Source organism: Haliaeetus albicilla, chromosome 3 (assembly GCF_947461875.1).
Source record: "Haliaeetus albicilla chromosome 3, bHalAlb1.1, whole genome shotgun sequence".
Lineage (NCBI taxonomy): Eukaryota > Metazoa > Chordata > Aves > Accipitriformes > Accipitridae > Haliaeetus > Haliaeetus albicilla.
The window spans coordinates 21,138,730-21,165,459 of NC_091485.1; the positions used below are offsets into that span (position 1 = coordinate 21,138,730).

The 26,730-nt window shown below is 38.3% G+C and overlaps 1 protein-coding gene across 12 annotated transcripts in view; it reads right to left on the reverse strand.

The window, feature by feature from the left end:
* The window catches only part of PTPRM (protein tyrosine phosphatase receptor type M), a 500,309-nt gene that overhangs the window by 286,508 nt on the left and 187,071 nt on the right, over positions 1 to 26,730 (reverse strand). For all 12 annotated transcript variants that reach the window (XM_069779033.1, XM_069779028.1, XM_069779026.1 and 9 more), the window contains exons 6-7: positions 19,503 to 19,677; positions 8,563 to 8,856 (exon numbers count right to left, since the gene is read on the reverse strand). In XM_069779033.1, coding sequence (XP_069635134.1) covers positions 8,563 to 8,856; positions 19,503 to 19,677 — 469 coding nt within the window. The remainder of the gene's footprint in view (positions 1 to 8,562; positions 8,857 to 19,502; positions 19,678 to 26,730) is intronic.

Consider the following 26,730-nt stretch of genomic DNA (forward strand, 5'->3'; position numbering starts at 1 on the left):
CTGAAGATTCACTAAATGGAGAACCAACCTGCAATTTCCCCTGCAAAAGAAAGACACACTTGTGATGAAAGGGCAGACACCCTGATAATGTTTTATTTTCTAAAAGAAAATATTTATTTTTCCCTATCATTGGCAACCACAAATCTGAAGAAGCATCCAGAATGATGTGGTGGAACTCGAACTTTTGTCTATGGTAAGGAGTCTTTCCATCACGCTGTACCTCACTGTTCATAGAGCCTCAGTGAAGGACAGGAATATGGTGGAGAGATATGATACATCTCTGCTTGAAAAAGCAGAGTCCAGGTGAATTTAATAGACAACATGGTGACAGCTCCTCTTCCCAGCATTTGACAAAAACTCAGAATCACAGAATGGTTGAGCCAGGAAGGGTCTGGCCCATCTGGTCCAACACCCCCTACCCCACCCTTGCTCAACCAGGGCCAACAACAGCAGGCTGCTCAGTACCATGTCCAGACAGCTTTTGATATCTCCACTGCTCTCCCCTCACCTACCAAACCATTTCATCACAGAAGGCTATCAGATTCATCAAACATGACTTCCCCTTTGTGAACCCATGCTGACTTCTCCTTATCATGTTTTTGTCCTTTTATGTGCCTGGAAATGGTTTCCAAGATGGGTTGTTCCATCACCTTCCCAGGATTATGGCAAGGCTGACCAGCCTGTAGTTCCCTGGGTCTTACTTCTTGCCCCTCTTGAAGATAGGAGTGGCATTTGTTGCAGCTGTATTCACTGCCATTTACTGCATTTTTTTTTTTTGCTTTCATGGACTTAAAGGACTCCCAGAAGGGAATTTTAGACTGTGAGATAAAGAAGAGGAGAACTGGATTGAAAGATTTTTTATGGTAGGAATTTGGATTATTTTGTTTTTCCTTGACCCAAGACCTCCAATAACACAAGGGAAGGCTTTTCTGTAAGACAGCATCAAAGAAATCAGCTCAGTAAGGAACAACCTGGGTACTTGTTTCCAGACAAGTGGCTGCCAAGGAAGAACTTTCATATAGTAGTAACAGCTGGACATCGTTTGTGTTTTCAGTAAGGCCCTTTCCAAGAAGATGCATTTTTTTTGTTTCCTAATCAGAGGTAAGTGACAACTGACAGAGGCACATGGACATACATCCCATTAGGTAATATTTCTTGGAATTCTATTAAAGTCTATCAGCTTACCTTCTACACATCCAAAAGCTGTGATGCACCTGCTAGACTGCAGAAAATCCAATACTAGCTTCCACCCTTCCTCACAAGAAAATGGACCTTATATGGGAACTATTTGTATATCAGAAAGGCATTAGGAGAAAGGATGTTACAGTACGTATTCTTCATTTCAAATTTCTATTAAAACTGTAACTTACTTTCACAATAAAACCATACATGAAATGTATGGTTTACTGTGGACTTCCTGTTCAGATAAAAGAATGCAACTTCCTACTAAAGTTTTGGTTTGGGTTCCTGTGGCAGGATTTTGGTACTGGGGAAGGGGGCTACAGGGGTGGCTCCTGTGAGAAGCTGCTCGAAGCTTCCCCGGCTCCAAGCTGGACCTGCCGCTGGCCAGGGCTGAGTCTGTCAGCGATGGTGGTAGCGCCTCTGGGAGAACAGATTTAAGAAGGGGAACCTGCAGTGAGTGGGAGGAGAGTGGAATGCGAGGTACACTGGAGGAGGTGGATGCCCCTGCAGCCTGCGGTGAGACAGCAGGCTGTCCCCCTGCAGCCTGTGGAGATGAGCGGGGGAGCGGAGGCCCACCTGCAGCCCGGGGAGGAGCCCGGGCTGGAGCAGGGGGATGCCCCCAAAGATGGCCGTGACTCTGTGGCAAAGCCTGCACTGGAGCAGTCTGTGACTGAAGGACTGCAGCCCATGGAAAGGACCCACGCCGGAGAAGTTTGCAAAGGACTGCAGGCCATGGGAGGGACTCCACGCTGGAGCAGGGGAAAGGTGAGGAGTCCTCCCCCTGAGGAGGAAGGAGCAGCAGACACAAGGTGTAATGAACTGACCACAACCCCCCACTCCCCATCCCCCTGTGCCACTGAGAGGGAGGAGGGAGAGAAAATTGCGAGTGAAGTTGTGCCCGGGAAGGAGGGAGGGATGGGGGGAAGGTGTTTTAAGATTTGGTTTTACTTCTCATTATCCTTGTTTTGATTTGATTGGTAGTAAATTAAATTGATTTTGTTTTTTCCCCAAGTCGAGTCTGGTTTTTGCCCATGACCATAAATGGTGAGTGATCCCTCCCTGTCCTTGTCTCGACCCACAAGTCTTTCTTTATATTTTCTCCTTCTCATCCCACTCAGGCTGGCGGCAGGGAGGAGTGAGCGAGTGGCTTTGTGGTGCTTTGTTGCTGGCTGGGCTTAAACCATTGCAAGTTTATTACAGCTTCAGGTTTGGAATGGTGACTTTAGAAATACCATTGAATTTTTCCATGGAAAATGAAATGGTGCAATATCTCCAACCCTTCTCCTCAGGGTTCAGGCATCTGTGATCTGAGGTCTAACTCTGATACAACACTGCTGTACAACCTTGATTCAAATTTCTGAAAAAATTGCTAAGTTCTGAGAAACAGCTGTACAAAAGAACCTGCAGTATAGCTTCAAGTTGACATTTTCTTATCATCACAAAACTAAGCAATGTTAAGACTTCGTTCTATGCCTGAAAAAAACTGAACCTGTTGGTTCCCTAGGCGGTCCCCTAAGGTATAGCAACAGGAAGGAAGAACTTAATTCCCAGTGACACAAAGATCCTTCCTCTTTTCTTGAGACAAAAATGACAAAAGATCCAAAGAAGCCTGCAACAACAGAGAAAGGCAGCCACCGTTTCTACCTAGAGAAGTTCTTAGGAAGGAACTCATCTTTCCTAATAGTGATATAGAATGGGGAAGGGCATGGAAATAAGCAGTAAGTACCACTGAGATGCAAGACAGGCCAGGGCATGAACACTAACAAAGGGAGAGACTAACTATAGAATTAATGACAGAAGATGGGAGGGTTGAAAATAGGGAAGACCAACTGCAAAGATGATTGAGTATTCAGAATGTCATACACTAGGGGCTGCAGACTGTCCTTCTTGGAGGACCTGGCAGGTGCTCCATGTCATGGGGCAGGAGGACAGTGGTGGCATGGAGAACCTGCCACCTCAGGTACTGCCAGGTGGAGGAAAGGGACAACTGTGCTTATTGGACTGTGTGGATTCGATGGCCTGGCATGTACTGAGCGTATGTTGGTGTACCTGAGCATGTTGACTTTGCATGCAGGGTTCAAGACAGTTGCTGGCCCATACCACCTGCCTAAAGATACTTCTTTAGTATCTGTTGCAACCTGTTGTAACCTGATGCAGTTAGAGAGCATATGACAGTAAAGTACTGTATAATTTGTAGGGACTATCTAAAATGGGTAGATGGGGAAGATTAAGGGGTTTGTACTTTGGCTTTGAATCAGGTTACAATTTTCAACAAAGTGAACCATGTTGCCTATGTGAATACCATATTTCCATACAGTTTTTCAACTGGCTATAAACCTTATATGCTTGTAAGTTATGCACCCCTTTTAGCAATGAAAAGGAGAAAACAGGGAACTTGGTTAGCATTCCCAAGTGAAAATAGCACTGTTGCTCTGGTCCATGTCTGATCATTTTCAGGATCTGGTAACAGGAGATGAGGTCTTAATGGATCAGAGGGAAGAGGATTGTTCATTCCATCACTAAGCATTTTGGCACATGTAGATTTTTTCACAATGCCAGTGGATGCCATTGGGCAGCACAGAACTAGCGAAGTAATTCTGACATCTTGGAAAATCACCCAGCTGAAGCCAAAGCAGTGAGCAAAACGAATAAAATGAAAAAGAATAATCTTTAGGACTGGGGATTTAAAGAGTTCCTCTGCTCTGTTCTTCCAGATTGTAACAAGCCTTCTAGGAGTAACCAGGCAGTTTACAACTAACCTACAGCAGTGATGTAAGAGCTCAGTTGTACTGGGAGTAACAGCTTTCCTCCTGACAAGCTCAGGTGATGGGGTAGAAGAAACAGCAAAATGAACTATGTTAATTAAAACATTCCTGTTACTTCCTTGTATGAGGAATGCGTGAATTCTCTGCCTAGAAAATTATTGGTTAAATTGACAGTGATTGTTTTTGCAAATACTCCAGGGCAGTAAGTGTGTCTTAGCACAAAGAAGTAGAGTTCTGACTGCTAAAAGCCCCCCAAAATTTGGGGACATTCTATCAGAAGTTTCTTTCATGGCAGTCTTTTTATTTATTTTTTATGTTCTTAAATTCCAATAGAGTTTTCTGGCTCAGGAAAGGAAAAGATGCTAATTTTCTAGGATTATTCCAAATGTCACAGTGAAAAAAGAAACATGATGAGAAAAAGACAATGATTTTTTCCTAGGCAGCCTTAAACATCCCCTCCCTTAGCAGGAGAGAGGATTTTATTTTAGTTCTTCTTCCTAAGGTGGCTGGCTTTAAGCTGTATCTGTTCACCAGCAGATTCAAGGAACAACACTGTTTAGAAAAAAAGTTTCTAATAGAGAGGCCATAGCAAAAGAAAATTTGCAGGAGCTCATTTAGCAGTTCTGAATTTTCTAGGAGGCTGTTTAACTGGGCCACTGTCTCACCATCAGAGCGCAGGGACACATACTGGGTCAAGATTTGTATCATGCAGTGCATGTCAACAACAAAACACGTTGCAAAGCACTGAAATAAATAATTCTACCCATGGAAATATTGATATGGGTAAGAGAAAACTACAAAACATAGTCTACCTTATTAATCCTTCAATGTTCCTGCTTAGGTTTTACTACAGACAGTTCTACTGGTTTGGGGTCAGATTTAGAGAAGATTTGATTCTGGACTTTTTCAGACACCAGAGGATTCCCAATCTATTTCATCAAAAGGTAACAGGGTTTTTTTATAACTATTGATTCTCAGGTCCTCAAACTTATTATATCCCATATGGCAGAGCCACTGTTGGTTCTGTGTTTACATACAAAGTGATTTCTTTGGTTTAAATATTTGCGCAGCTATTTAGCTGCTAGCGGCGGCTGTGTGGTTGAGGTCTCTATAGCAGTGGTTGGCATGGTGAGGCTCACACCAAGCTAATAGTCTTATTCCTCAGATAATGGTGTCTGAAGTGTGAAGCATTCTGATATCCTGCCCCTAAATAACTCCAATTGTGGGTGACTACTCTGGAATTCTTATTTTACAACCATACCAGAGTGAAAATGTACATCAGAGTAATTTGAGATATACTGTATAATGGAAATGTTCTGTCATGTACTTCCTCATGAATTTTCTTCCCATCTCCCACTGCCCTCCTTTTATTTTAAATGGCAGCACTCTTTTAGGTTCCTAACACCATATGAGACAGCTGTGGGAAGAGGGAGCTTTGAGCACAGCAGCTAGTGATTCCAGACAACCTGGGGCAGCCTCGATTTCAGACCTTGAAACAAGAAAAGCCCTTTTTTCTAAGTCTGACTCAAATGTGGTTCACAATGGCCAAAATCCATGAAACTCCTCTTTTTCAAACCTGAACTCCACATTCTAGGTTAAATCTAATCCAGACCTGAATGTAATTCCTCAGCCTTCCTGAACATTACACTGGAAGTGCACTTACATTTATATTACATTTCATCAAAAGGAAGCAAAGCACTTTAGAAAATATGTAACTGCTCACTGAGGGTGATGCTCACTGAGTCTCTGGAGAGACTCTTTTTCTTTGCATTCTAATTATAGATGCTTTTATTTACTAAAGTTACAGATAAGACTTGTCCATTACAAGCCTCTGAAATCTCATTTTGCTAAAATGAAAACATATTTCAAATGCTTTGGAGAATGTCTAGCATACTGCTTCAAGTCTCCAAGTGGTTCACTAGACCCCTAGGGAACAGACAAGCAGCATACAATTATCACAGTAATTAAAAAGGTGCAATGACTCTTCTCTTAAAGACTCCTGTTTTATTAATTCTATGGTATGCTTTGGAGACTGGCATTATTTTACTCCTACCAGCTTAATTACACCGTCATTAGTTTATCAGCATCTCTTTTTAAGCCCTTGGGCCAGTTATTAGCATGTCACTTGCTAACAGTTAACCAATAACCACTACACCTTCAAAGCAGGATCTTCTGCTATAAAAAAGCCAATTTGTAGAGACAGATTTAATATCATCATTCAATTTAAATTTTTCAGTCAGCCATCACTTTCTGCTTTTAATTTAAGAGGGTTACTGTTTAGCTTAATGAAAACGCAAATAATGCTGATGTATTACAAGATATTACAGGTAATAAAACACTTTCAGTACATAGTAGTTTATGAGACTGAATGCATGTTTTAATACTCAGCAGTATGTACCACTGAAAAGACCAGAAAGCATATGATGTTCTTAAATGTAACTAAAATTCTGGATTTCTCTCTCTACTGGGTCTGGCTGGGATGCAGTTAATTTCCTTCACAGCAGCCTGTATGGCGCTGTGTTTTGGATTTGTGACTAAAACAAGGTTTTGTCAAGCGTTTTGAATGTTGCTAAGCAGTGCTTGCACACCCTCAAGGCTTTCTTTTTCCCATTCCGCCCTCCACAGTGAGTAGACTGGAGGTGGACAAGAAGCTAGGAGGGGACATAGCAGGGACAGCTGACTTCACCTGACCTAAGGGATATTCCATACCGTATGATGTCACAGTCAGCAGTCAAAGCTCAAGAAAAGGCAGAAGAAGTGGGGAAATTCATAGTTATGGCATTTATCTTCTCAAGTAACCACTATGTTTGCCAAGGCCCTGCTTCCCAGGAAGCAGCTCAACATCTGCCTGCTGATGGGAAATAGTCAATACATTTCTTTTTGCGCTTTGCTTGTGAGCGCAGCTTTTGCTTCACCTAATGAACTGTCTTCATCTCAACCCATGAGTCTTCTTGCCTTCCATTTTCTCCCTGTCCCTTGGTAGAGGTGACTGAGTAAGTGGCTGCGTGGGTACTTGGCTGCTGGCTGGTGTCAACCCACCACACTCTCTAACCGTTTAGTACAGACAGGCTCACTTACACAGCACCCAATGTTACATTATCTAATGATATAAGCAGATGATCAAACTATGAGAAAAACTGTTTCAATTTTAAAATAACTGAAATACTTGTGTATTAAATACATACTTACCTTGTCTAGACAAATAATTTTACATTACTATGAAAGGCATAGTGACCCAGAAACCCTCCTGAAGGAAACTCTAACTAATTTTTATGCCTCACTTTTGACTAAGCTGATCTTAGTCTAGTAAAGAAAATCTTATAAATACTAAACTATTATTATAACTTAACTGTATTGCTTTTTGATATTTTTCATTAAAAACTTCTTTCCAGCAATGAGAGGAAGCAAAAAACCAAAAAGAATATCAAAGAGTTAGTACTTGTATAAGCTTGCATCTTCAAAACATAACACTGGGATTCTGACAGCAACTATATTTCATTCTGTTTGACATTGCACCAATCAGTTCAACCGAAATGCCATTTAGCCACTGACAGGTGGCCAGCTGACTTTACAAAAAGTAACTTCACTTTCATATGCAATGGAAATACATCATTATTTCTGTTGAAGTATGTAATTTTTCCTGTTAAAAAGACATGTAACACCAAGACATGCTTTAAAAGATTAGGATCAATAAGCTAATACCATTTGCTTAGTCCCATTTCTTCTATGTACACTTCCACTCATCTTCCACCAACTTTACAGCAGCAGAAAGAAGATTCAAAATATTGGGAGAAAATACTAATGACAAAAAAAAAAATTCCAGGTCACAGTATACTCTATTATCTTCTGAGCAGCTGAATCCCAAATTAATATCACTGCCACTCTTCCTGAAAATTACCATACAAATGCTTTGGTATAATAGGTCTACTTTGTATCCTTTTACAGTCAGAGGTCAGCACTATTAATTATAACATCCAAAACAGGAGCCAAGACTGCTACACAGCACCACTAATCACACTATCTCATTTAACGAAAGACATGCTACCAGTCACTCAAGAAAGCAGTCCTTTGCTAAACCTCACCTACTAATTGAGGCTTAACAGTGCATAGTTTTGCTGTTATACAGGATCTCTTTCCACTTTATCTACAAGTTTGATATATGTGACATTGAAAAAAGGAAAAAAGAAACTTACTCCAAAACAAACAAAATTTCTATCAAGCTTGGGACACTAGCCAAAAAAAAAAAAAAAAAGAAAAAAAAAAAGGATGAACTAACCTGAAGCCCAGATATACACTAGCAAGAGAGGGGTGTCATGAAATGGAGAGAGCTCAGTGCATAGCTGATAGTAAAAATTGTTTATTTATACAGCACTCTACACTGACCACTTTAAGGCATGCATAGGCACGATTTCATCTACAATCTACAGTGGCACTGAAGGTTGGTTTCAAGGTCATTGTAGCTGGCAAATGCTAATAGCTTATATTTAAAAGCATTCAGTCTTAATTCCTGCAGCCTGCTGATTTAAGGTAGACAATAAAAACTGCTATTGAAATAACTTACATTTTCAACCTTAGAAAGATGCTTACAACTTTCCAATCACTTTTAAGTACTCACCAGCACATTTTGTTCTTGTTTTCAGAGCTGGGCCAGGAGATCCGGTTCCCCCTTCACCTGGTCTTGTAAGTAATACACTGATTTCATATTCTGTGTCAGGATCCAGGTGGCCAATCTTATAGCTTGTGGAGTCCACAGGCTGTATGTCATACCAGCTTCCACTCGAAGTTCGATACTCAACTTCCCTTTGAATAATGGGTCCATCCCCATTGATGGAATTGGCATTCAACTGTATCCACAGGTAAGTCGCACCAACTGAGGACAGCTGAGGTGGAGCGATGGGAACTGGTGGCTCTGAAGCACAATAAGTTACAAAAAGCAGCAATAATTATAATGGCATTTTTTTCTTTTTCTAAAACATTCAAATAAGCAATGGGTTTTGTACTATATTAGAACTGAAGATTGCATAAAAATATGTATCTGAAGAAATCATCACTACAGATTAACTTATTTCCAATAAACTGCAATATGCAAACTCTTTTGCTTATGCACTTGGGAGTTTTTAACATGAAGCTTTTGTTTTATAGCATGTAACTTCAAAACAGGTACAACTAGAATTCTATTAACTAGACATTACATGGCAACTTTTAACTTCCAATTTAAAAAGAAAGATGATCTCATGTTTTCTTATCAACATACTGTTCTTACTGGATGTAAATATAAATCCTACTCAAAACTAACATTTTTAAGCTAAAATTGATACTGTAGTCTGACCTTAGACATAGCCAGAACATTGATTTCTGCAAGAAAACAAAATGAATTTTTTATTCATTATTTCTCATAGACTCCTACTCAGCCTTCATATTTTCAGACTCTGTGCAAGCAGTATAAATATAATATTTTTTCAAGTCCTATATCCTGGTTAAACAGAAAGACCTTCTAAATGAGAGCTGGGGGAATTATTGAGTCTTTACTATAAGTCTGACTCTATTTCATGTAATGGCTTATTTTCACTATCACACAGAAGCAGTACTGTCTCACAGATCAAGCACATGTGTGATCTCCTGATAGTTTGCATTCTAAAGATTTTAAAAGTGAGTAATATTAAAACTACTTTTATTTATCACATGATAGACATCCCATTTTAAATCAGACTGCAGAAATAATTTGCTGACAGCATCTCTTTTTAAAGGTAAATAAGAAATTCATTTTTTTCCTATTGCTTAACCAGGAAATTACTCTGCTGTTTCATGCATCACATCTGCATAAAATTCACCTTCCCATTGGTTAAATATATTCAAGTAGAACGAAAACAGGCTGCTGTAATAAGGCACTGTTTGATCCAATATTCTTAACATATCTATCAGCAAACATTTCCACCTTCTTAAGGCTACACAGAATACGTAATGAATGTAGAACATCTGTCTTCCCTAAGCTGTAGATTCAGATTTATCCTTTTCTGCTAACCATTTCCCGAAGTGTTGAGGTATAGGTAGTCAAACAGAAAAGAAGTTGAATTTATATATTTCATCATTTTCTCAAGGACTTCTAAGTCAGAGTCAAAGCAAAAAACACAAAAGAATGAAGCACAAGGGAGAAAGGAACTCTGGAAGTAAGTATTAATATTTCCTGAGAAATAGCAGAATTGCTATTTTAACAAACGTAGTTATCCTACGTTATGCTACCTTTTTTCGTTTACAGGAAGAGAACTCACAGAGCGCTAAGTACACTGAAGATCAGCTATGCCTCAGATAGACAGTGTTTCTAATTAGCACTGTACATTTGTATGTAAGTTTCAATCTGTGCAATCTGTTAGTAATTGCTGAAATATGACACCACAAAACGGCAAACATAGGCATCAGCATTGTATATTGTCATCTTAAGAATACTAATTGATTACTGTCATGAAGAACATGATACAGTGGACAACAATCAAGAATGTCTCCAAAGATGTCTACTAATTATTGCTGACTGGAATAGACATAAAAATAGCTTTATATGTTGTGGTAGATTCCAGTTCATAAAGAAAAGAATATTGTTTACATTTTCATATTGCTAGGGAGTAGCAATATATGGCAAACTGATGTCATCTTTTGGTTAGACACACAATGCAGTTTTATTGAAATTATTGTTCCTGAAGTATATCAACTATGGCTTCATACAGCGATAGCATGTCTGGAAACAGTTCTGACTTGACTCAAAATGATTTAGCATCAATTTAAATCATTAGGCTGTTTTGTGAACCAAGACATGAAATGGAACTTTTATAGAGCATCCTAAGGCATTTACTTAGCCATGCTGAAAGAACAGTTAATTACTTTCAAGTTTCAAATGCTACTAAAGGCTGCTGAAGTGCCATTCAAAATGTGAACTCAGGAGTTAGGTCACTAAGGTTAGTGGTTACACCAATTCATTCTAAGTATTACAAGTACTTGAAATAGAGAGTATTTTATTGTCTTTTCATCCCTCGGGGCATATTTTTCATTCCTTTGTGACCACAGTGCAAAAGGTTAATGCAAGCTGCATTATTTCAGCAAAGCCTGCATATACTGCAGTTTAATACTAGTAACATATTTTAATACTAAAATTAGTCTTGTTACCAGAGATCGAGGTTACATAAAATGAACCTTTCATTACAAACATGATGCTCACTATTAAGTGACTGGTTAAAAACATAAGACCCAGAGTTAAGCAGGCAATTTAATACAAACAGCGTACTACTAAATATAATGAGCTGCTTTCATGACTAAAGTATTAAAGTTATTCTTCTGACTTACTAATTTCTTCCTTCTTTAGGCAGAATTACTTAATTTTTTTAGGATACTGAGCAGTTTGCATCACTTAATCAGGTAAGTACCAGACTGCAGCACCACCGTCTTTCTCTAAAAGCAGTTTTACTGGTGGCCACTGGGGTAGTCTCAAATAAATACCATGCAAATTATTTTCTAATTAATACCTTTATGAAAACAGTACAATAGACCTGTGAATTTAGACCTGTGTACATCCAAGGAAGGAATTTCAACTGATTGCAGAAACGAGTTTGTTGCAGTGGCCGTTTAGTATGATGGTTTAGCTTAAAGAGGACTTCTTCCTTGTAGATCTTTCTTGAAACAAGTAAACAAAGCTATTCAGTACTGTGAAACCCCTAAAGATAGGTTTTTAAAACAGAATATTAACTCAAAAAAAGAAGGTAAGTTTATCCATAATTTCAAATGTAATGCTTTTTAGACTTTGGACAGATAGGTGACTTCTTGGATTCTGTGACAAATGGCGACAGGCATAATCCCTTATGGAAAGAAAATAGTGGCCACCTTACAAAGCCAGAGGTCTGCAGATGACAACAAGCTTTAGGCAGATGCTCTAATGTCACCCTACATAAATGTGGGGGTTTTTTACAGTAAATATAAGAAAAAGACAAAGCCTTTATGATAAGGAGCAGCAGTTCTCTTATGCAGAGGTGTCGTGGTTTAACCCCAGCCAGCAACTAAGCACCACGCAGCTGCTCACGCACTCCCCCCCATCCAGTGGGATGGGGGAGAAAATCAGGAAAAGTAGTAAAACTCCTGGGTTGAGATAAGAACGATTTAATAGAACAGAAAAGAAGAAACTAATAATGATAATGCTAACACTAATAAAATGACAACAGTAGTAATAAAAGGATTGGAATGTACAAATGATGCGCAGGGCAATTGCTCACCACCCGCCGACCGACACCCAGCCAGTCCCCGAGCGGCGAATCCCTGCCCCCCCACTTCCCAGTTCCTAAACTAGACGGGATGTCACATGGTATGGAATACACTGTTGGCCAGTTTGGGTCAGGTGCCCTGGCTGGGCATGAGAAGCTGAAAAATCCTTGACTATAGTCTAAACACTACTGAGCAACAACTGAAAACATCAGTGTGATCAACATTCTTCACATACTGAACTCAAAACATAGCACTGTACCAGCTACTAGGAAGACAGTTAACTCTATCCCAGCTGAAACCAGGACAAGAGGATAAAAAGAAATTTAGCTGTACATGCATATAAACTATCTATTCTTATGCGCTTCTATATTAATTGGAAACATACTTGAAATGGCAACTCTTATTTACACTGCTTTGTACTTTAAATTATACAAAATCTTCAAATATTTTCTACAAGATCCTAACATGTTTATGTTTTGCAGTTCTTTTAAAATTGTTATAGGGAGGGGAAAGGCCTCACACAGAGATGCCAGTGGAAATAATGTAAATCTCTGAGATGTAACTTAATTATAGAACACAAAAAATAGACATTTCTTCTCTGTGGCTCAGAACAGCTAACTTGAAAAATGAAAAAAAATCTACCTCAATAGCAACCACAACATTTTTTTATTTTTCTTTTGAGGTGAGAGAGTGGGAGAATGGAACCATGCTATATTTGCGGGGGAACAGGGAAGAAAATTTATCCTGCAAGCTGATTATTTTATATTTACATAGTAACTGTTAGAAAGACAGTGCCATGATATTCCCATGTGATACTGTTCAGAACAACATGAGTAGGTGAAGTGATAAAAATAAGGTATCAATCATCTCTGATGCTATGTCCACATTAATAACATCTTAGTTATTATAAAACTAATCAAATCATTATAATTTTATAGTCTTGAAATCAATTAAACAGCTTTATTTTAAGAATATTTTCTTCCATTTTCCTCTCTATTTTGTTTTTTCATAGATATATGTATTATTGTGCTCCTCTTTTGAACATGCAAATGATTCCATCCCTTTGGAAACAATGGAGAGCAGTGCCATTTTGCAGCATTTAATTGTGAATGAAGGGCAACAAATACCCCTACTGATAATAAAAGACACAGCAATGATTTTGAAACATCATGGTTCTTCATGCAATATTTTTTCAAAAAAGTCTTTAAATAATTCCTGCCAAATCATTTAATTGTTTAATTAAACAATGCCTCTAAACGGTATGATGCATAACACGTGAGCTAATTTTACACTATTCCTTTACTGAGAGTGTTCAGGACGAAAGGTTGACCTGACCCAGTATCCTAATGTTCTTAAAATTACTTGTAAATTCATCATTTTAAGAAAATGTCATTGTTATATTTTATACATATTTTGAAACTTTACAGAAAAACAAATGTCCTTGTACTATACAGATAAGCCTATGCAGGTACAGTCTAATTAGTTGGACATTAGTAGATACCCAGCTAAAGCCGGTAGTAAGTAGCAGTACTATTACCTCCCATCCCTAACTAGGCACAAACTGTTCCCTTCCCCAGACGTGATTCCTCCCAAACCCAATCGCTCTGACCTTCCCACTCCTGACTCGCCAACTCTCTTTTAAGACAGTGGCACATCAGCCTGCACTGCTCTCACTCCACCCATCCACATCTGCTTACTTAAGTGGTCTAAATCCATATACTCTTCCTATTCTCAGCTTTGCTCAGTTTTTGTTTTCTCCCCACGCTATGGTCACCACCCCCACATTCCAAACACCACTAAATTCCCACTCCAGGTTTGGGTTTTTTTACCCCAGGCTGTATCTACAAGCTCTGTGCCTGCTCCTCTCCCTGCCTTCCTGTCTGCTGCTGTTCTTCTAATCATGCTTCTCCCTAGCATCTGCTTTTCTTCTCCCCTCCTGCACTAGACAGTTCCCCTTTCCAGACAGTTCCCTTTTTCACAGGCCTCAGCCCCCATCCTCATACCCTACATACATGTATATGTATATACACACATACATATTTTTCCATATGCATGTATGTTTATCTTCACACTTTGCCGTCTTTATCCCTAGCTTTTAGTGCTTATGCAGTCCCAGTTTTCACCTATCTCCCTTCTCATTTCAAAACACCTCCCAGTTTGCCACACCCTTCAGTCCTGTACTAACAACCTCATCCAAGTATGCAGCTTCTTGCTCTTGCACCCCTTGCTGTCCACATATGCATGTCACCATCTTACCCTCACAGTACAAGGGCTCAGCAAGGTATAGGGCTGTATACTAAAACCACAGGAATGGTAAGCTCACAGCTTTTGATTCCTGTGCCTGGATCCAGCCTGTCCCAGAGGAGCTCAGATCATTGCTTGCATTTAAATTCCACTCACCGTATCTAGAATTTGGGGGGAATTTGACAGTTTAACTCAGAGAAGTCTCAGGGTCTCGGTGGGTTTTATTTAGTAGCTTGTAAATTGACTATACTTGAAAACAGATTTTCACAGAAACAGTTCTTGATATAACTATTACCCTCCTGAAAAAAAAATTCCTGCTTCAAAGCCCCAAGTCTTCAGCACTTTCCTATGGCAAGTTTGCTAAGATGGCTGAACTATCTCTCTCAACTGTTTTGGCTGGAGGTTTCTCAAAACCTTCAGGCTGTGGCACACACCTACACTGGAGAATATCAGCCTGAAGTCAGTTTGCCAAAATATGAGCATCCAAAAGCAGGACTTCATGATAGGAATTGTCAGGCAACCATAAAAATAAGTCCTAATACCAGCACTGTTTGTAAAAAAGGGGTACAGACAGACTGATGGATCTAGCATGAAGGGTTAGTTGACAGAAAGAGAAAACAGACATTAAGTACCTGTGTATATTTAATGTATGAGAACAATTGATACCACAGATAAGAAATTGTTAATATTTTCTTACTGTGTCTTGCTCTCAAAATGATTTTGCCCTCTAGAATAAATTCTTTGCTCTAGAGGTCCAGAAGAGGTTTGGTTCTGTTGCCAGTGTTAAATCTTGCACTTGGAAAGATGCAGACGTTTAAGCTGCCAGCATTACAGATGGCTACCTTTCTATGCCCTCACTTAAAAACCTAACAAAACTCCTTTTAACCAATTTGACACCTAGGTTTACCCTGTTTGAACTCAATAAGCAGTCTGAACTCTGTAATAATCTGATGTCTGCTCAGACAGGCTCATTCAGTTCTCCTAAATCTAATCTGTGTTGGATCTGCCCACTGTTAGAAAAATTCAACCTAGAAACTGTATGTAGAAGTCCAATTTACTTCACCAAATACATTTAATCAATTCCACCCTACTATTTTCCTTTTGCTCAATGTTTGATTACTTTTATGCCACCTATTAGATAGAAACTGCTGGTTTTTTACAATAAGTGGGTGATCTGACAAGGCCAATTTCCTGTCTCCCATTAGACACAGTGACATTTCAATCCAATTCTCTGACAAACTTAGATGAGGATACTATGTAGTCTGAGCACACACAATGACAAGGCACTTGTCTTTTCAGCCTTTCCTATCAGAACAAACACTTGGGCAAATTGAAAACCTCCCCTTCAGGATTTATTTAAATAGAGCAATCAATACTTTATTTCACCATCCTCTAAAAGGCATATAAGATAACACAAACAAGTTTTCAGAAAAAAAAAACGTTTTTCCCCTTCTTGTTTAAGGCCAGACTAATTGTTCACTGACAGGCTTGTTGCTCATTAACTTGACAATATTCATGTTTACAGTTCTTTAATAAGATAACATGGGATTAACTGACAGCTCTTTAATTGCCCCCCCTTTTTTTCCCCTCCATACAGATTAAACCTTGCTATAACCATATCTGCTCAGATAAAAAAAAAAGAAGAAGAAAAAAAGAAAAAAAAAAGAACATTTGGCAGTTTCTTACATATCTCTCAACTTCAAGATTTCATTCCTATTCCTTTGCAATTTCAGGTTTGGTTTGCAGCACCTCATACTAGTGGCCCTTCCGCTGATTTCAGAAGTTCTGGTACCTGGTCTCCAGTGCCACACCACATCACACCACAGCAGCACTACAAACCTTGAAGAGGTTTACATAAGAAAGTAACTGGAATCTACTTAGAATAAATTCCTATTTAGTGAAACTATGTCTACAGTGAAGTAGAATGGATGTTGTACAGAGCTGTAACCCACTCTACTGTGCAAATGTCCCTACTTAAAAGCAAAGATATTTTGAAAAAATCCCAACTCCATTGCAGGATTTACTTACTTGCAACTTGAGTTACAAGTTCAGTAACCAGAATGAAACAGAGCACAACAGATCTGAAGAACTGATTCTCTTGAACTTACAAATGCTAGGGTTGACTCTCCTATCATCCTAGCAATGTAAATTCCAGGGAAATTCCTCTTAAATCAGCTTAGTTACACCAGCGTAAACGAGAAGAGAATTAGGTTCATTGTTTGCAACAAAGAGTGGGGAGTAATTACGCTACTGTTTCTACAAATACTATTATTAAGCCATCAGTAACTCCCAAGTACACTAAGCATTACATGCAATATGGGTAAATGTACATTTTTCATGATGTATTGATGGTAATGGATTAAAAAAAAAGATACAGCTGCACTGAAATCAATCCATTATCTTTGAATTCTGCTAACTAACATTGCAGAAAAGCTGCTCAAAAAATTAGGAAATACAACTTCTTAATTATATGCCATCAATAAGAAAGCATATTTACTAATTAGTCCCTAATGCTGCTATTTCAGTATAGTCATCTAAGGCTTTACAGTGCAATGTTTGAAATGGGTCTTTTTAAGTCAGAAGGAATGACCTGCAGGTGGTCTCAGAAAAGCTCCAATACAGGCAATGGGGATTACCATAATTACTTTGCCACTCTACAAGTAGTTAATGGGATTACACCCTAAGGCTATCCACTTGTTCACAGTGCCCAGTGCAAATTTTCTGAAAGGATCTGGGTAAGCACAAATGCTTTAATGATATACTTCACAATTTCATCTACTGCACCACAAAAGGAGAAGTAATAAACTAAGACACTTTAAATCAAAGAAATTGAAAAAAAAAAATCTAACTTCTTCGTCTTCCTGTACATCCTGTTACTGATGCAGTAAATCTTCTATCTGCCTCCTTCAGGCAGCCTCCGTTCTTCCTTGTTTTCACTGGCATTAGGTCTGAAAGATGCTTCATCATTCCTATTGGGGCTCAAAGTCCACACTTTCTTTGCTGACTTCCATACATTTTCATTTTTGGCCACCCCTTTCATTTCCTTTTCATGCTTGGACTGAAATAACCTCATTTTTCCCACCATGCTTTATAATTATATTCTCATCTCACCCACTCTATTTGTTTCCTTATCTATCCATTCAAATACTACAATTTGTTTTGCCTGGTTATCTTTATACACTGCTTATTTGCAACCTCCTTCTCCTTGTCTCGTCCTGTTTCTCTCCATTTTCTCTGAAACACACCCACTAAACCCATATTCTTGCTTTTGGGAAATAGTTTCTTCTTCATTATGGCTCTCTTGCATCTTCTACCGGTTACCTAGTATTCCCCAGTCTAACCCGTAGCCCAAGTTTCTTCCTCTCCAATCAAACCTTCCTCATCTCAAAAACATTGTTCTAACCATATCACTTCTCCATTATTCCACTCCTCATTTTCTTCTTAAATATCCCCCTCAATTTTTATGTAATTCAAAAAACCTCATTCTTATCTACAGCATAACTGCTAATGTTCCTGCATCTCTTCTCAATGTAAACTCTATTGTTCTTCTCACTTTGATCTTTTTTTCTGCAAAATTTCCACTTTGTGATTTTAATGTCTTGGCCTGATTCTTTATTTATGCCACTGTGCCTCCTGTCCTTCAAATCCTTCCTTTACTACTAGCTTCTGGCACACATGCTTTCTATATTGACTTCAGAAACAAGATACATGGTACATTTTCAGATGTAACAGTTATCCTACACCTTGCTTATTGTCCTACATAGAAGTTGCCTTTAGGAAAAAGATCACACCTTTAAAAAGTCCTGACAAATCCCATATAGGTTTATAAATACACAAAATAATTAAAGAGTTAAGAGAAAGAAAAGAGGAAACCCCAGATCAACTAATAACAAAGCCCCTTATCCAGTCTGCTGTCTGCAACAAAAACTGTGCAAGCTCTTATACTGCAATAGGTACCAATTCTTTAATTAGGTGACTAAGTCATAAGAAAGGTTAATTTGTATCTTAACACAAAAGATAAAACCTAGAGCAGAATTTGGAAAGCAGAGTGACAAGAAAGTACTACATAAAAATTAAATTTCTTGCTCTGTTACTCCTTAGCCTGTAAGTTTCTTTAATTCCATTAGAACAGCTACAATGATATCATCCATGATGATCCAAATGCTATCCCCAAAAGAAAAAAAGTCCTGACCAACAAAGGATACTGTTTCTAAAATCAGAGGATGCAAGTGTGTCCTTCCTAATTCCCAGAGAAAAATCCCACATCTGTGGTATATTTAATTTTAGGGCACTCATTCACTCCTTGCCAACCTGGATCAAATTATTTTCAGAAAGAAGAGAAAAAGAGCCTTTAGCCCTTCACCTCACTTCTTGTTTGTTAGGCACGGAATGGACCAGAAAGGGAAGATACATAATAATGTGGCTCCATAGGTTAGATGCTGCAGAATCTGTTTTTGTCTCTGATAGAACAAAAATAAAATTGTGTTCCTCCAAAATACTAGTATGAAAGAAGAAATCAAAATGTAATTTAAATATAACTAATGTTAAAAAATTGGTTTAGTGCAGTTTTCTATAATAAGGATGGACAGACCTGTATGCATTCTATTTACATATAAGTGTTACCTGCTGTTTTTAAAACCATCCCTTCATATATTGGAATATGTGTATTTTATGTGTTCATTTTAATGTAAATCTTTCATATTTTGCAGTAAATATATTTTTAGAATGCAATCTCCACAAAGAAGGTAAAAGCCAGTATTATGTTCTTACTTTAAAAAAATCTCGTAAAGACATATGGTTCTAAACTGTGCATTTTGGGGAAATACTTAAAACGACAATCAACAAGTAACTAGTTAATTAGCCTTCACTTCTTCTGTCATTCCCTTGTTACAGCTGGATAGACTCTTAAGATTTACATAAATAGGGTCTATTTATTGAACCTCTTATCAACTGTAACAGGCTATAGGTGACATTCTTATATTATATATATAAGGCTATAGGTGAATTAGCAATTGCAGGTCCTTATTCCATACACTGAGCATGCAAATACTGATTTTTATTGTGAAATACCTTTGACTATCAGTTCTGCATAGTTTGATACACCAACTCCTCCTTCTGTCCGAATCATGCAGCGATAGTTGCCAGCGTCCCGCTTCGTGGCATTTACCACACTAAAAAGAGCTACAAATCGGCGAAAGTTGAACACTTTTATGTCCTTCAAAGGTGCATCCCTTACATAAATACCCTAGGCGAAGAAACGGAAATAAAGAATATTGTTAGTCATATTAAAAAAAAAATAAAATACTTGACAACCAATTTTATTTTTCTCAAGTTCCCCAAGAGGGGAGGCAAGATAAAAGCAGAAGTCTGTATATGTTACTTTTACAGATGTTTATGCTGTGTGAGACTTTACTGCTTTCCCATGTGAGTTAAACCATTCATCATCAGTGGGCAACCACTCATCTGGAACAGCTGCTTTCAACTCTTTATAGATTAACTAATAGAAAGATTTAAAAGCAATGTAACATTTACTTGCTTGGCTTGCTTTACACAAATATTTAAAGTTATTTCCTTTAAAGAAACATGAAACCCAGCATACTCAGTCTCTGCTTTCTCTTCCCCTCCTCACCCGCTACTTGGCATATGCATCTTGCACAGCTTATACAGAAATGTCAGTGGATGGTTCTCATACACTAGCACCTACACATGGGGTTATCAGCGACTCAGGTAGAAGAGACTAGACACAGATTTACGAGGCAAATGACCAACAAGGCTGAAGTTGTCTCCATGTCTCACTTCCTCAGCATGATACTGGGAACTAGGCAGTTTCTACTTCAGTGCAGTGTCTTGTCCTCAATTTAACATATTGCATGCAGGGCACAAGAAAATGAGCTGTTTAACAGCCAAGGAGCACAAGGTCCAGCATAAGTCCCATGCTACCGGCCTACTCCCTCATGTGATCCAGTGCATGTCTGGAGGAGTGAAAAAGGGAGGGCAGCAGACAGAAGAGGGCAGAGATGACATCTTGCCATGACCTCTGACACAAAGATGAGGGCAGAGAGACTTGGCTGTCAAATTGTCATCAGAACTTGCACTCCACCTGCCCATGAAATAGGATATGTGCACTATGAACACTCGAAAATCATCAGAAAAATGTTTAATCATCAGATTACTAGAACTGGCTGAAAAAAACATATACAAAATCTAGTGACAACATTTACTCCCAAAAGACGCTCTCTCCAGGAAGGCATATGCACAATCTGACGCTATGTAATGATACTGGTTATTTTTAGTAGGTTTTTCTGACTTCAGGAGCTCCAAGCAGAGCAAGGGTCCTGCACTGCTGAGCTTCTATAAACCATCCACACAGCTGGTAATGTACGTTTCTCTGCCCTGGAATTTGTAGTTTGTCCAGCAGAATTTAAGACCTACATAAGAAATACTGACCTCATTTTGTTATGGCCTTTACTTGCCACTATACTGAAAGTACAAAATTAAACTCATCCATGAATCATAAAACCAAGTGAAAGTTAATCATGCCAGTAATGCCAAAGAAGAAGTATAATTAAGAGTAAATACTAATTCTCCAGCACAGTAAGGCAGAGTTATTTCCTCTTCAAATATAAACGTGGGTGATGCACAGCTTTTTTAAAAGAAAAAAAAATGCTTGTAAGATGCCCAAAGAATGTACTATCATGCCTTAAAAATTACTCAGTCTTAAATTATTACTTGAGAATTACTTCAGATAATTGCGAGCTCCTTAAAATTCCTAGAATTCTGAGCTGCTGATAAACCAGCTTCTCTAAAGAGGCATGGCAGTTACCGAAAACAAAACTTGGAAAGAAACATTTCAGACTACTATTTCAAAACTACTATTTTTACTGCTTTTGCCACTGTATTATCCTTCTAGCAAGAATGGCTGCAGATAGCAGTAAGCAAGCAGAGCAGGTTAATTATGATTTTGGAGAATGAATATTTTTAAAAGCAACTTTATTTTTTACCTAAGACAGTAACTGATTAATCCTAATTATAAGAGCTGCTGAGCAGTCACAAACCACATGGTTTTAAAGTATGTTTCTGCAGCTTTCAGACTCTTTAAGGACTCTGTGCATAGCCAAGTTAAGTGCTTATGTTACATCCACCCACACTAGTTTTTCCTTCCTTCTAGTCACAACATCAGGAAACTTCACACAGACTACTTTATCCTGCCAAGAAATAGGGTAAGTTATTCTCTAGGGAAGAACATACCACCTTACAATGACTAATTCTAGTACCTAAACTAGCTCAGTTCATTTAGAGTGTGAACAAGCCCCTCTGTGCTCCAGCCTGCTCGGTACACCCACCCTTCCAAGTGGGGCACCTGCATCCAGAATTTACCAGGACTCTCATGTGTTTTAACACAACTGAAGAACCGTGTAAATATTTTAACAATTATTTCTTGCTGTTCCCACCCAGCAAGGCTACAGGATGCTCTTAAAGGGGGAAAGAGGTGAAGGGAAAGGACTAGGTAATGCCATGAGGCAGTATAATATCTACCTTAATCTGCAGCCTGTGAAGAGAGGAGACCATGGAATGGTATGATTGCACACTCCCCACTGGTCCCACACAGAGGACTGCCTCCTACTACACCAGCCCCGTCAGACCTCCCAGTGGCCGGTAGAAATCCTGACCACCACAGCCTGGGTTGTCATATAAACTGCCAGCAGTCCATGAAGGGAACTGCTCAAATACCCGGCCCCATAGGACATATTTCCCATGGTTTTTGTTCATATGTTCAATGAAAATTGGAATGGATCAATGCATTGCAGCATTTATAATAAATTATTATTACATCGGGGTCCCATAATCTTTTTCGCCTTCTGCTGATTCTCAAACACACTAATCTTGCCTGATTTCAAATGTTTTAACTGCTGTTCTACAACAGGAAATCTTAAGTTGATCAAGTAATTGACTTATATGGCCATGCAACACATGCTATCCATTCACATCAGTAATTTTCACTGAAAAAGAGAGAAGCATATTTCAGAGGCACGTATCATTTCGCTCAAATGAACAGAGCCTTAAATGTAACTCAGTTTGACTCTACAGAGGATTCAAGCATTTCTGCCCCCCAGCAAAATCCAGATGTGAAACAGGTTATTAATGGTGGCTTTTCCATATTTAACAGACGCCTTTAAGCAGACTGTATGATAAATGACAAGCTCTCAGTCCTGATTGTCAATAGATATTTCATTTAGAATGCCTAGAAATAACTTACTTATATCAAATGAACATTCGTTTATTGAACATATTAGCACATCCCGCTATGATTTTTTTACAAATAATTATTTTCAGTAGCATTCACATAAATAAGTTAACACTCACTAATGCAACATTCTGAAGTCCCACAAATAAAAGAGATCATTTACTGCTTTACTAATTATAGTCACTGAAACCTTAATATCAGTTTTTTTAAGATAGATTCTGAAATTTACCAATAGGTCTCGCAAACTCCCACTTTTTATGTGGAAGCCTGAGTCTTCACAAATTCCTCATCTTACTGAAAATTAAACAAAAAATGACAAGTCTGTAATTTACTAATCCCATTCCAGAAAAGAGTATAAAATTCATGATTTACAATGCAACACTATGGTACTCTATATTAGAACCCTTTAAAACAGGTTGTTGGAGCAAATTTGTAATAGCCTTCTGTTTTCTGGGTGGGGTTTATTTGTTGCTTGTTTTAAATACAATTCAAAGATAAATATGGTTCTTTTTTACTGCTTTGCCATATGAAAGACTGAGGCTTTACTATAGATTAAGTCTGCTAGCTTTTCCTGCCTCTGGGACTCGGAGAACTGTGCGAACAGGACACTTCATTCTTTGGAAAGAGGAAACTGCCATAATCATTTAATGCTAGACCCACTTGGACTAAAAAGGCTACGTCCCCAGGGCAGAGCTGTCTAACCTTCTTAGAGCAGAATTTTCACCCCAAACAAAGTTTGCAAGATGCTGAGATCCAAAACCGAAAATAACAGATTCCATTGGCTGCTGAGCAACTCTTATGTTTTCAAATGCTCAGAGAAAGCTTTTAAAAAAAAATATATACATATTTAAAAATGCTATTCAAGCCAACTAATGAAAATATATAACTGGTAAGTCACTTGTAAGAAATTTTCTATTAAACAACATGTTGTTTAATATACAGGGATAATAAAAAAATATATCTTAATTTAACCTCAGGATATACATAGCTTGAAAATCCATATTCCTGGTACCAGCATATTAAATGCATACAGAGACAGCTTAAAGCATTTTAAAATGCACATTATTTTTCCATTTTAGGCAAACTAGAATGTAAAGAAATAGGTTGATGGTTATTTAAATTATACTTACAGTCACTTTTAGGCAATGAACTAACTCTTAAGTCTTCTAAATGAACAGCAATTTAGCAGCAACAAGATATATATTAAACATTTCAGAAATACTTTTAACAAAAATGCAGCAGTAATTCAAAGGGATTGAAGTTCTGGGATGTTGTATCCAGCACTACTACTGCATCTATCAATCTCAAGGCATGTTTCAACAATTTTGCCGGAAGAGACTTAAAAGGAAACATCGGTCAGTTACCCTCTGTCCATACAGGTAGATTAAGCAGCTTTTCATACATTTAATAAAAGAAAGAGGTTGCATTATCCCACGTTCAAATATGCACATTTATAAAATTGTGATTAGAGTCATACCAGTGGGATCTCAAATAATATCAGCAGTGCCAGAAGTAATTTTGTTGAAAATATGTATAAAATCTAAATCAAATAGTAATTAATACCAACAAAATTGCTTCACAGAGTTCATATCAGTCCAGTAATTAGGACAGTTGGCTCTACCTCTGAATTTCTAGAATTGTTTTCATAACCAAGATAACTGTTTGTCAGTCTAGATTAGAACCACCACAGATCCTGTGATTATCTTGTATTTATTCCATCTGTGTAAATTCACAAGCGTATTTCATTCAAGTAATGAGGCCGTGCTGGAAAAAGATTATTATTGTCCTGTTTGGAATTATTCTGCTACGAGCCAGAATTGCACTCTTCATGTGTAACTAATGGGCATTCAAGCAAAATGTTATTATTTTACCTTTCAAGAAAGATTTCAGCTTTCAATATTTTAATGTTTGATAACGGAGCCTTTTCTTCAAACCACATAGTTCGCCATAAATCTCTGTTTATTATGACTAAACCTAAATGCTGGCTGGAGCTGCCAGGTAATACTGTAAAATATTACTAAAGTTACACATCGAGTAGTCACATTATCAAATATTAACCAATGACATCTATTTGAAGATAAAATTAAGCATACATAAGGTAAACAAAGACATTACTAGATTTTCTGGAGCCATTAAATTCAGTGTAATTTACCCAAAGCAGTTACTCTGTACTTACATACTGAAATTGTTTTGTATCATTCTGACGCGAGCAAATTTGTTATTAGTACATAGAGATTTTAAAAGGAAAAAAACCCCAAAACAATGCTCAATCTATTTTTTATTTTTACATTAAATTCCACAGTAATTTAGAAGAGTTAATATTCTCGAACAATTTGTCAGTATTCACACAATATATAAAAATTCCAAATCTTCTTTCCATTCATCTTTAATAGCACACAATAGAATACAAAATGACTTGTAGGGCACTACATCCTCAGAAACACCTGCAGAAAACTAGGAAAACTCTCGCTAATGGAGAGGTTTATACTTTGGATAGAAATTATGGCAATGATCCATGTATCTGCTAAGCATTTTCCTGAACTTATAGCCCTACTTATAAAGTAATTTAATACTGTATCTTAATTCTTTGAAATATGTAACTCTAAGTACTTCTCATCATCCTTTTATTTTTATTAAAAATTCCAAGAGTTAGGATGAACACCTTGCTAAAAAATGAAGAGAACATACACAGGATTTTAAATACTCTGGCTTGGAATTCCGCACATGCCAGGCTTACGGAGGGGCTGGGAAGGAGCAGAGTGGAGAAAATGAGAAAGTAAAGATCATTAGCACAATTTTCATCCATACGGCCCTGGTTTCAGGTGGGACAGAGTTAAACGTCTTCCTAGTAGCTGGTACAGTGCTATGTTTTGAGTTCAGTATGCAAAGAATGTTGATAACACACTGATGTTTTCAGTTGTTGCTAAGTAGTGTTTAGACTATAGTCAAGGATTTTTCAGCTTCTCATGCCAGCGAGAAAGCTGGAGGGGCACAAGAAGTTGGCACAGGACACAGCCAGGGCAGCTGACCCAAACTGGCCAATGGGGTATTCCATACCATGTGACACCATGTCCAGTATATAAACTGGGGGGAGTGGGGGCGGGGGGATGGCTGCTCGGGGACTAACTGGGCGTCGATCAGCGGGTGGTGAGCGATTGCCCTATGCATCACTTGTACATTCCAATCCTTTTATCATTACTGCTGTCACATTATTAGTGTTATCATTATCATTATTAGTTTCTTCTTTTTATATTCTATTAAACCATTCTTATCTCAACCCACGAGTTTTGCTTCTTTTCCCGATTTTCTCCCCCATCCCACTGGGTGGCGGGGGGTGAGTGAGCGGCTGCATGGTGCTTAGTTGCTGGCTGGGGTTAAACCACAACACATACACGCAATGCGAAGTACACAAATGCGGGCATTTGCCTTTTCTATCAAAGTACATAACAGGAGAGTTAAAAAACAGTGCGCTTATGTCCCACGTTCTCTTCACTAGAAAAGTGTTATCTTGTTGGGAAGAAAAGCAGTGTGGGATGAAGAAAATCCAACATGCAAGTTCTGGGGACAACCTGAAGTCTATTCCAAAGTTTTAAACAACCAGAATAGCAGGCAAAACCAAAGGAATACTAAGTCCTACAAAGCAGGTAAGGAAGAAGTAGCCAAGAAAGAAGTGCACACGTATCTGATGATGAGAAACCATGCCCTCTTAAGGGTGAGGCAGCAGCTTCCTAAAAAGATTCTTCCAAATGGGAGGAATGAATGGCGAAAAGAGACACATGACTATGGTTAAAGAAAGCTATAGTAAACTCCTCAACACTAACAGTGCAATTTGTGAATAAAGACAGACAACCATAACAATAATAATCAGTAATAAGTAAGGTACACATTAGGTCATGTAACAGGGAAGCTAATGTAGAAGGGGTTTGGCTGGAGGTATTTCGGTCTTAATTACTGAGTCAGTCACATAGTTTAACAGCTCCCACCCCCAACACACACCTCCCCCACTGCTCTGTTTCCTTCCTATCATCTTCCCTTTGGGTTTAATTTAATTTA